Source organism: Heptranchias perlo, chromosome 3, assembly GCF_035084215.1.
Source record: "Heptranchias perlo isolate sHepPer1 chromosome 3, sHepPer1.hap1, whole genome shotgun sequence".
Classification (NCBI taxonomy): domain Eukaryota; kingdom Metazoa; phylum Chordata; class Chondrichthyes; order Hexanchiformes; family Hexanchidae; genus Heptranchias; species Heptranchias perlo.
The window spans coordinates 129,866,197-129,878,658 of record NC_090327.1 but is presented as its reverse complement, the minus strand read 5'-3'; the positions used below and the strand labels follow the sequence as shown (position 1 = coordinate 129,878,658).

The 12,462-nt window shown below is 40.5% G+C and overlaps 1 protein-coding gene across 2 annotated transcripts in view; it reads left to right on the top strand.

Annotated features, from left to right (window-relative positions):
- Positions 1–12,462, top strand: part of dspa (desmoplakin a) — a 90,254-nt gene that overhangs the window by 51,816 nt on the left and 25,976 nt on the right. For both annotated transcript variants that reach the window (XM_067981971.1, XM_067981972.1), the window contains exons 16-19: positions 871–1,043; positions 3,212–3,350; positions 6,385–6,578; positions 9,230–9,392. In XM_067981971.1, the coding sequence (XP_067838072.1) occupies positions 871–1,043; positions 3,212–3,350; positions 6,385–6,578; positions 9,230–9,392 (669 nt within the window). The remainder of the gene's footprint in view (positions 1–870; positions 1,044–3,211; positions 3,351–6,384; positions 6,579–9,229; positions 9,393–12,462) is intronic.

The window sequence follows — 12,462 nt, the reverse complement described above, 5'->3', positions numbered from 1 at the left end:
GAGAGACCTGAGGGTGCACGTACACAAATCTTTGAAGGTGGTAGGACAAGTTAAGGTGGCTGTTAAAAGGCATCTGGGATCCTGGGCTTTATTAATAGAGGTGTAGAGTACAAAAGCAAGGACATTATGATAAACCTTTATAAAACACTGGTTAGGCTTCAGCTGGAGTATTGTTCAGTTCTGGGCACCACACTTTAGGAAGGATGTCAAGACCCTAGAGAGGGTGCAGAAGAGATTTACTAGAATGGTACCAGGGATGAGCGACTTCAGTTACATGGAGAGACTGGAGAAGCTGAGTTGTTCTCCTTAGAACAGAGAAGGTTAAGGGGAGATTTGATAGAGGTGTTCAAAATCATGAACAGTTTTGACAGAGTAAACAAGGAGAAACTGTTTCCAGTGGCAGATGGGTCGGTAAGCAGTGGACACAGATTTAAGATAATCGGCAAAAGAGCCAGAGGTGACATGAGGAAACATTTTTTTACGCAGTGAGTTGTAATGATCTGGAATGCACTGCCTGAAAGGGTGTTGGAAGCAGATTCAGTAGTAACTTTCAAAAGGGAATTGGATAAATACTTGAAGGGAAAAAATTTACAGGGCTATGGAGAAAGAGCAAGGGAATGGGACTAATTGGACAGGTCTTTCAATGAGCCAGCACAGGCACAAAACGCCCAAATGGCTTCCTCCCATGCTGTAGTCTTTCTGTGTGCCTTTTTGTAAATAGTGCTTGCATCAGGCTTATAGATTTCATTTGAAAGCTGTCCTGAATTCTTGAAGCCTAATTTTGTGATTTTTTTTTAAATCTGAAGTTAAGGTTGACCTCTGCCACTTTGTTTCCATTCTAATTTTTTTTTTTCACTTTGATTTTGACAGCTTGTGCAAGATCAGTTGAATACAATTGATGATGACTTTGTCAGCCTACAGAAAAGGTGGTATAACTCACTCAACGTGTCGAGTGAGTCGAAAGTATTCTATGAAACAGAATTTAACCTGATAGGCCAAAGACTAAAGAATGGTAGTGATTTTTCTTCAGCCTATTTAGAGAGGTGAGAGGGAGCAAATGGTAACCATGTTTTATATATTTAAATAATTTGATTGAAACAGCAATGGATACTATATGTAAATGTGCTTTGCAATAGCATAAATGTCAAAAACTCTTTCAAATGCATGTTTTTTCTTTATTTTATAGAAATCTAATAGTGTAGACTTTCCATAATGGGTTTTCTAACATGCAGCCAGAAGTTTACAAGCAGCTACAACTGCTGTTTAATTGACCTCAGGATTTTACAAGCAACAATAATTTGCCTTCAGTTGCCTATGTAGACCACTTTCCCAGAAGGAGTACTTAAGCTGTGCCCTTAAAGGGACTGGTCAGGTTAAACTCAACTTCAGCTGAGTAGCTAAATATCACAACTGTGCTCCAGACTACCCATAACAAATCTCCTGTGGTGTTGTTCAATCTATCATTCATACATTTAAAAAAAAATTGATTCCATTTCACTTCAGATATCACATTTTGTTACAGATGCAAAACAATCCTGCGAGAAAAGTATAAAATAAAGAAAGTCAGTCATTTCCTGCTGCTGCAAAATAGAGACACAGTCACCCTTTAATTGACCTAATAAGATGCTGAAAAGGAATTGACTTTTGGATTTGTAATTGGAGCTTGTGGCCTTAAAAGGATATGCCACGTTCCATAGAGCTGCACCTTAGAAGCAGAATAAGACCATAAGAGATAGAAGCAGGAGTAGGCCATTTGGCCCTTCGAGCCTGCTCCGCCATTTAATGAGATCATGGCTGATCTGATTTTTACCTCAACTCCACTTTCCTGCCCTTTCCCCATATCCTTTGACTCCCTTGCTGATCAAAAATTTGTCTAACTCAGCCTTGAATGTATTCAATGACTCGGCCTCCACTGCTTTTTGGGGTAAAGAATCTCAAAGATTCACGACCCTCTGGGAGAAGAAATTCCTCCTCATTTCCGTCTTAAACGGGCGCCCCCTTATTCTGAGCCCATGCCCCCTAGTTTTAGATTTCCTCCATGAGGGGTAACATCCTCTCAGCATCTACCCTATCGAGTCCCCTCAGAATCTTGTATGTTTCAATAAGATCTCCTCTCATTCTTCTAAACTCCAATGAGTATAGACCCAACTTGCTCAATCTTTCCTCATGACACCCCTTCCATACCTGGAATCAACCCAGTGAACCTTCTCTGAACTGCCTCCAATGCAAGTATGTCCTTCCTTAAATAAGGGCACCAGAACTGTACGCAGTACTCCAGGTGTGGTCTCATCAGCACCCTGTACATTTGTAGCATGACTTTCCTGCTTTTATACTCCATCCCCCTAGAAATAAAGGCCAATATTCTGTTTGCCTACCGGATAACCTGCTGCACCTGTATGTTGACTTTTTGTATTTCACGTACGAGGACACCCAGATCCCTCTGTACCGCAGCATTTTGTAGTATGTCTCCATTCAAATAATTTGCTTTTTTATTTTTCCTCCCAAAGTGGATGACTTCACATTTTCCCACATTATATTCCATATGTGCGTTACTTGGTATAATGCTGCTGTCCTTATTTAGCAGTGTATCTTCTGACTTGCCATGAGCAATCTGCTAGTTTGTTACATTTGCACTTCAACCTTTTTTTAACCTGGTCCCCACCCTGTTTAGATTTTCACTCCCGTTTATTATGCTAAGAGTGTGGGACACGAACATCAGTAGAACTGTGATCAGTGCTCATCTATGTTTGGCTCATAGGACTGGGACTGATCCTGTCAAACTATACTGTTTCAAATTTCTTTCATACATTTACCACAGTGGAATGGGAATTGTATTTAAGTAATGTGAAGTGCTGCTTGGTTTCTATCAGCCTTTCCTCCCTTCCTGCAATGGAGATCTCCATTGCCACAGAGTTACAAGACTACATAGGCAAAATCCATTATAAATGTGGACATATGAATTTATCATTGGAAGAAGCTGAATCATTACAACTGAATCAAAAGTATATCATTACTGCTTTATTGTAACTTAACTAAAAGAGGATATTTTGGAATTGTATTGATTTTTAAATCAGCAGTGATATGGCCCTTTACAGAATTCACTGTTCTAAAATTTATGGAAACCACATTGGAACGTTATTTGTGAGTCAGGGTTAATGATTTGTTTTTATTTTTTGCATGAAAGCACTAATTGCATTTATTTATTTTTTAGAATGAAAGCATTGAGGTTACTCTTTCAAAATATCCTTGAAGCGGAGGACGTGATAAAAGTTTATGAAGCTAGACTAACTGAAGAGGAAACTGTCCCAATGAGTTTGGATAAATTAGAGAATTACAGAATCAATCTGAAGGTAAATAGAATCATAGCTGCCTTAGAACTACTTGTTTCACTTTCACTTTTCTCCATGAAAACATTGGGGGTAATTTTCACATTCATCAGTTGGATGGTAATTTGTTGGAGTGGATTGCCCACTCGTTGGAGAACCTGCTCTATTTTCATCCCATTGATTTCTACAACAGGCATGCGATCTACTCTGCCAGATTACCACTCAGGTGGTGATGGTAAAAATTACTCCCAATGACTCTTACTGGGGTACAACTCAATAAACATTGGTACCCCTCCAGTACAAAGTGACCATTCTTCGTGTGCAAGCCTAAACGAATAGGTTATTCAACTGCGGAGGGGATCACACCCAAGATTGTACCTGTACTCTCCCAACATAAGTACACTTTCCAACAGGGGTCACTGGATTAGCAGCAGGCTGATACTCTTTCCCCCCCCCCCACCCCCCGCCTTCCTACTTGTCACAATATCACAGACAACGTTACAGTTCTGCGCCTGTATGCCAAGAATGAATTCAACACGCAGTCAAACACTTGAATGTTTATTAAAGGTTAAATGAACCAACATCCTCACAGCCAACATTGGTTGCATAAGATACGGTCGTGGAAGGTACACATATTACTGCTAGTTGAGCCCAACCCTCCAGATGCCTCCCTTCAATTCCCAACCTCATATTATAATGGCCTTGCTTTTATGCTCATCTAAATCGCAATTCCATCACCACCTCCATGATCATCACTCTTGGTTTTACATTATTAGCTCAACATAACAAGACTCAAAAAGGCCTGACAGCACTATCTCAGGGCATAACATAAACCACCTTATCTATTAGGAACAGGAGTAGGCCATTTAGCCCCTCAAGCCCATTCTGCCATTCAGTGAGACATGGCTGATCTGTGACCTAACTCCACATACCCACCTTAACCCCATATCCCTTAATACCTTTGGTTAACAAAAATCTATCAATCTCAGATTTAAAATTAACAATTGAACTGATACAACTGCCATTTGTGGAAGAGAGTTCCAAACTTCTATCACCCTTTGCACGTAGAAGACCTGGAAGTCCTGGCTGTAATTTCTAGGCTGTGTCCCCTATTCCCAGATTCCCCAACCAGTGGAAATAGATTCACTCTATCTACTCAATCAGTTCCCTTAATATATTGAAAACTTCGATCAAATCACCTCTAATCTTCTAAATTCCAGGGAATACAACCCTAGTTTGTGCAATCTCTCCTCGTAATTTAACCCTTGGAGTCCAGGTATCATTCTAGTAAATCTACGCTGCACTGCCTCCAAGACCAATGTATTCTTCCTGAGGTGTGGTACCCAGAATTGAACACGGTACTCTAGGTGTAGTCTAACCAGGGCTTACTTGTACAGAAAAGAATAAACATATAGATGTATCCATGAGATGATTAGAACTATCCAAGACTATTTTTTATGACGACAGTTACAGCCGTACAGACTCATTGACATTCTACAGATATTGCCTGTCAGCTACATTTACGGATTTTTTTAATTCTAAGATTTTAAATACAGAACTAAAAATGGAAACAATGTAAGTGATTCTTTTGTGTAAAATGGATGTCTTAACTATTTCTCAATCTTAATCTCTTAACATACCCAAGGTCACTGAGGCCAATTGCAATACTCTCAACTGCCTTGGCTGAGATCAGATTATTCAGCATAGACCATAAATCAAACCTGGATTCTTCTAGTCTGTAGGACATAGTATGACACTACACTGTACCTTTTACCTAATAAGCCATTGAGAGTGGAGAGAAGAGGATCCCTACATTAAAAATAATAGTGAAACAAAGTAGTGATTGCAGATAAATCTTGAAGAAAGTAATTATTGCTTTCAGAGGTCTTGTATTTATATTTTGTTTCCCTATGGAACCCTTGTATTTCCCTAACTTTCTCATTTTACCCCTCTTAAAGTGGCAACTCATGCAGGGTTACAATTCCTTGGATGCTGGCAGCTTTCTGGCAACTTGTCCATGTGGCCATTCATGGTGTCAAAGTTTGCAAAGTGAGTGTTGGTGGGCAGTTTGATCATGGTCGTTGTTGCAGCCAAGCCTGATCCTTCACCCAGTGACCACACACAATCACTTGCATCAGCTAATGGTGCAGGAAAACTATTTGTTTTTACTTCCCTAGGGTTTTCCAACACCATTAATGTCCTTTTTTTTCCAATTATTGGAGAAGTTAATGAATTTCCTATTGTTTAGTCTCTGGGAAAAACAACTCCCATTAAGCGCCTTAATCATCTTTCGTCTACGAGTCTTCACTTGAAAATTGTGAGAATTACACGTTTGCTTTTTAAAAAAAAAATTTCAATTTTCTATTCCTTTCTGTGGAAATAAATGGCCAAAACATCCTGAAACCTAACCAGTGTATTTGGTGGCTGTGTTTTAAATGCATGTTTTGCACCAGATTTTCAAAGAAAGAACTTGCATTTTATATAGCACATTTCACATCCTCCTGACTGTTCTGCCCCAATAACATCACTTCCAGGTCCCGCCCACAAACCATAAGAGGCAGAAGAACGTAGGTGGACATTTCAATGGTATTTAAAATGACCAGAGGGAAAGAGGATGTCACTCCTCACCTGACCTGCTCCACCAGCACTTCCATGACTGAATCTGAAAATCTCTCGTCCTCTGCCCCCAGTCATCTTCCTGCAGCTCTGTAAGGTTGCCTCGGTACTTTGGCCAGACCCTTTCAGCAGCATCCATATTCCTGCCTCCGTCCCTCCCCCAATCAATGAGCTGCCTACGCTGATTGCATTTTGAACTGGCAGCTCGCCTAAGTTATCCGAATGTGGGGGAACCCAGAAAATGGGACAAGTCCCCTCCGTCTTGACTGGATGGCTGTGTCTCTTCTGCCCATCTCCCGCCAGTTTTATCCTGTCAGACCTAGATTAGCCCCGCATTATTGTTTATGCTAAAGCCAAACTACAACCTGGAAGTCTGACATTGAATTCGTTACCTCTTTAAAAAGCAGCCTTTAGCATTCATTTTTTTTACACTTTTTCTTAGAAAATTAAGAGTGAACTGGATCAGAAGTCGCACTTAATGATATCGATGCAACAAAATATGCAGGAAGCTCTACGTATCAATGATAACATAATGCCATCTTTCTACAAGTGTGACATAGATCTTACTAAATATAACGAGAAAGTCACGCAGCTAACGGACCGATGGGAAAGGATCTACAAAGAAATCGATAGCAGGTTGGCTATTACCTATTTAAAAAAAATTTTTTTTTAAAGTATATCGGTTTGGCTTAGTAGCGGCCTTGCCTCTGAATCAGGAGATTGTAAGATCAAGTTCCATGCCATTACTTTAGCATATAACCTTAAGGTTTTAGGTAACCTTAAAATCAAACTTTTTTTTCTAAAGTAGTTTGCTAAAGATGTCTCATCACAGATATTTAACTGATGTTATCCTGAATAGGCTTAGGAATTGTAGTCAGCAATATTGCCAGCATTGATACACCATTTAATCATCTGCTAATAATACACCTATTGTGATTTGAGATGGCACCATACTTTGGAATAGCGACATTGGATTCTCAACACTCACTTTTATGAGCCAGCTACGCCATGGCACCTGACTTTTTCATATTATGTTTTATTTTGTTGTGCAACTCTAATTATTGCATCCAGCTTGCTGTTACAAGTAAAATAGGTGGCTGTTGAGGGAGAAATTGTCACATAAAACAAGGTTAGAGAAAATAAACTAAAGTCTTTGCTAATTCAGTTTTCCTTTTGCTTCCATTGAGAAAATGACCAGATAATCTGGGGGAGCAGAGGAGATTTGATAGAGGTGTTGAAAATCATGAACGGTTTGATAGAGTAAATAGGGAAAAACTGTTTACAGTGGCAGAAGGGTCGATAACCAGATTTAAGGTGATTGCCTCTGGTTCTTTTGCCAAAGTGAGGAAACATTTTTTTAATGCAGTGAGTTGTTATGATCCGGAATTCACTGCCCGAAAGGGTGGTGGAAACAGATTCATTAGTAACTTTCAAAAGGGAATTGGACAAATAATTGAAGAGGAAAAATTTACATGGCTATGGGGAAAGTGCAGGGGAATGGGACTAATTGGATAGCTGTTTCAAAGAGCCGGCACAGGCACGATGGGCTGAATGGCCTCCTATGTTGTACCATACTATGATCTGTTTTGGTGGTGTTGGATGAAGGACACCAGGAGAACTCCCTTGCTTTTCTTCAAATAGTACCAAGGGATCTTTTTACCTTTTACTCGAACAGGTGGAATGGAGCTCGCTTTAATGTCTTACCTTAATATGCAGCACACACTCAGCATTGCACTGAAGTGTTAATCTAAATTATGTGCTGAAGTTCTGCAGTGAGACTTGAAACCATGACCTCCTGACTTAGAGGTGAGAGTGCTACTACTGAGCCAAGCTTACCGAGGGCCTCAAAGAACCTGTTATTTTGGAAGATTAAACTTGCCAAAAGATACAAATGAAACTGGATTTCAGTCATAGATTGAGGAGATGTTGAAGATGCACGATTGTGAAATATATAACAGGAAAAAGAACTAATAGATTCAGTTGAATACTGCTGAACAAGTCTGGCTCAATGTATCTGGTGATAGGTGTATTCTAACTGTATCAGATCCTGTTGGAAAACTGGTAGTCTCCACGAGTCTGGCTTCTTGGCTGAGTAATTTAGGATTTGAATTCTGAACGGTGGTCTTGCTGTAGCAAGACAAAACCTGAAAACAACCAATAATTGAAATAGTGTGTAGGAGATCACCTAAGGCATAATGGACTTAGTAGACCTTATTTAATCTGGGCACGATCCTGGGTTGTTTTTGCATTTCAGTCTACATTCTTATGGGGGTGGTCCAAAAAGAGGTGTTAGCAACAAATCCTGCCTGAAGGAAGGTTACCTTGGGTGCAGTGGCTTCTGGAGTTAGAGCGTTTAGGCTTTGGGCTACCTGAGCATTGAATATGTTGATGTACACAGCAGTCTTCTGGTAAAATGGCCTCATTTGCCTCCTTTTACTCTCATTTACTGACTGGAGGCTGAGGCAACTCCAGGCTGTTATCCTTGTAGTGGAGCCAGCAGGGAAAGTGCAGCTTGAGACCCAGTGGTGGGGAAACGTGGTGTTTAAAGAAGCTACAAGTTTCTTGATAGAGGAGTTAAGGGTATTAAATCCTCTATCCTTGGCCTCCTGCTTTGCAAGTAGAGATGCTGGAGAGGGGCTTGGACAATCCCATGGGGTGGGCATATTTGAGACACAAGCATTTCCCAAAAGTTGCAACGAGTGTACCGATTGGTGTTGAAGGGTACCTAGATCTGTAATAAGCAGGTAAAGGTCCCTTGTGTCCAACCCCAAGTTGAAACCCTCAGAGCAGGATGTCCATGTCTTCGGAGCACAGTGTCCCCAAAGTAAAGGGTGCTGAAGAGGACCAATATCCTGATCCTAGCTCCGTGACAAAATGAGGTAATAGAGGGCCCATTAATGTCACGTGCTTGTTGGAGCTTTTCCAGATTAGTACCGGCAGCGCTAGCTGTCCAATGCCACCTGATTCTGATGGTGGACTTTTCCATTTGTGAGAGATGGCGATTTCAGTGTAAAATCTAAATGCTGGAGTAAGCAGTGCATAGTATATATTTTATTGTGAAGCTAAAATTACTCATTCAAATAACTTCTCTCATATAATTATCTCCTGTAGCTGTTCCCAGCTAAAGCTCATAACATTTCTGATGATGTGGTTAGAAACTGTCATGTGCCAGCAATTTGGTTAGCTAGTAAATTACAAAAGAAACCAAGTCACATACTCACTTATAGTCTAATCAAAAAATGTTAAGTGTAATAGATTCATTATTTTTTTTGTTTTCCATTGTACAGATATTTGGACCTAGATAAACAACATAGGCAGCTGAAAGACTACGGAGAGTCGTTCCAGAAGCTTAGTAAGTGGATTGATGCGACAAAACACAAACAGGATGGGTTGCAGGTCAATAGGTTTGGGGATACAAATGTCCTAATGGATCAGCTAAACGAGCAAAAGGTTTGTATGAAATTTAAGATCTTTTGTGTTATGCAGCCTACTTATAATTAGTGGACAAATAACCATTATACATATGTATTGATTTCAGACCGGTTTTAAAGAATTAAATCCAGATAACCAGTTGTAATAAAATTTACATATATTTAATTATGGAGGCTTATGAAGAATGTGCGGTTCATAATACAGCAGAGAACCAGGCTGAATACAGAAAGTACAGAGGAGATCTAAAAAAAGGGACTGGTGGGGGGGGTGCAAAGAGAGAGTATGAGAATAGATTAGCTAAAATAAAAAGGAACCCAAAAGTCTTTCCTAAACATATAAGTAGTCAAAGGAAGCGTAGGACCGATTAGGGACAAAAAAGATCTTCTTGTGGAGGCCGAGGGCATGGCTGAGGTACTAAATGAATACTTCGCATCTGTCTTCACTAGAGAAAAGGATGCTGCCATCGTAGCATTAAAGGAGGAGGTAGTAGCGTTATTGGATAGGATAAAAATAGATAAAGAGGAGGTGCTTAAAAGAATGGCAGTACTCAAAGTAGAAAAGTCACCCAATCCAAATGGGATACATCCTAGGGAAGTAAGGGTGGAAATTGCGGAGGCTCTGGCCACAATCTTCTAATCCTCCTCAAATATGGGGATGGTGCTGGAGGATTGCAAATGCTACACCCCTGTTCACAAAAGGGGAGAGGGATAAACCCGGCAATTACAGGCCAGTCAGCCTAAATTCGATGGTGGGGAAACTTTTAGAGACAATAACCTGGGACAAAATAAATTGGTACTTGGAAAAGTATGGGCTAATAAATGAGTCAGCATGGATTTGTTAAAGGAAAATCATGTTTGACTCACTTGATTGAGTTCTTTGATGAAGTAACAGAGAGGGTTGATGAGGGTAGTGTGGTTGATGTGTATATGGACTTTAAAAAAGCATTCGATGAAGTACCACATAATAGACTTGTTAGCAAAATTAAAGCCCATGGGATTAAAGGGACAGTGGCAGCATTGGTACAACATTGGCTAGGGGACAGAATGCAGAGAGTAGTGGTGAGCGGTTATTTTTCAGACTGGAGGGAGGTATACAGTGGTGTTCCCCAGGGATCAGTATTAGGACCACTGCTCTTTTTGAGATATATTAATGAGTTAGACTTGGGTAGAGGGTGTAATTTCAAAGTTTCCAGATGACGCACAACTCGGAAATGTAGTAAACAATGTGGAGGATAGTAACAGATTTCAGGAGGATATAGACAGACTGGTGAAATGGGCAGACACATGGCAGATGAAATTTAATGCAGAGAAGTGTGAAGTGATGCATTGTGGTAGGAAGAATGAGGGGAGGCAATATAAAATAAATGGTACAATTTTAAAGGGGGTGCAGGAACAGAGATATCTAAGGGTGCACATACACAAATCTTTGAAAGTGGTAGGACAAGTTGAGAAGGCTGTTTTAAAAAAAGCATATGGGATCCTGGGCTTTATCAACAGAGGTATAGAATACAAAAGCAAGGACGTTACGCTAAACCTTTATAAAACAATGGTTAGGCCTCAGCTGGAGTATTGTGTTCAATTCTGAGCACCACACTTTGGGAAGGATGTCAAGGCCTTAGAGAGGGTGCATAAGTGATTAACTAGAATGGTGCCATGGATGAGGGACTTCAGTTATGTGGACAGACTGGAGAAGCTGGGGTTATTCTCCTTAGAACAGAGAAGGTTAAGGGGAGATTTGATAGAGGTGTTCAAAATCATGAACAGTTTTGACACAGTTAACAAGGAGAAACTATTTCCAGTGGCAGATGGGTCGGTAAGCAGTGGACACAGATTTAAAATGATCGGCAAAAGAGCCAGAGGCGACATGAGGAAACATTTTTTTTACACAGCGAGTTGTAATGGTCTGGAATGCAATGCCTGAAAGGGTGTTGGAAGCAGATTCAATAGTAACTTTCAAAAGGGAATTGGATAAACACTCGAAGGGAAGAAATTCACAGGGCTATGGGGAAAGAGCAGGGAAATGGGACTAATTGGATAGCTCTTTCAAAGAGCCGGCACAGGCATGAGTTGAATGGCCGCCTCCTGTGCTGTACTTATTATGATACTATGGTTAAGATTGTACATTGTGCTATCACAAAATAATTTCAAGAACTATTGCAATTAGCAGTGTTGCATATTTCCACAAAAATTAGGATTTACAGTAACAAACATTCAGTGTTTATTTTGTTCCACGGGTATGATTAATCTCACTACCCATAGGATAGATAGATTAAACAAATTCACATTTTTAAAAATGAGTCAGAGTCCTGAGCAGCATTTCAGCAATTACCAGGGTTTTGTTTTTTTAATAATACGATCCAAGTCAGAGGAATGTCCATTTGAAGTACCAGTTCATCTCACAATTCCTGTGTATGCCACACTTACGTGCTGGAAGGGAACTTAAATTTCAATTTAAATAGGAGTCAGACCGCTTTCAGCCCAAACATAATCTTGGTGCCAAAAGAGAAGATACCTTCTGGTGAGCCCCAAGATGTCGTATTTTGGCCCTGCCCAGATCTTCTAATTTGGGACCTGGAAGTGGGGCATAAGGCCCACTTCTTCCGGATGATGCCTTCTTCCGGATGATGCCTCCTCCCACCTCGTTTTAATGGTTGTTCTGGATATGGATGGAAATGCTCCACTGCCCTTTGGGGGATTCCCCCAGGACATCCTTGGGGAGTAAAGGGGGCAGTGACCTGGAGTATCTAGGCACAAAGGAGAGGAAAATCTGCCCCCATGCCATTCGACTCAATGGTACCTTATGTTGGAGTTTCACTTTATCGCTTGACCCTTAGAAACTCTATTGGAATTGTCATTTGCACCAACACAGGTGTAGTAGTAATAAAATTTTGTCCTAGCTGTAACAAAAAATACAGATTTCATTGTTAAGTTTTTTGCTTATTTAAGATATATTGGCCCCAAAAAGCTGCAGTCTTGGTGTCAGCCTTGGCTCAGTGGTAGCACTTCCGCCTCTGAGTCAGAAGGTTGTGTGTTCCAGAGCCTTGAGCACAAAATCTAGGCTGACGCTTCAGTGCAGTACTGAGGGAATG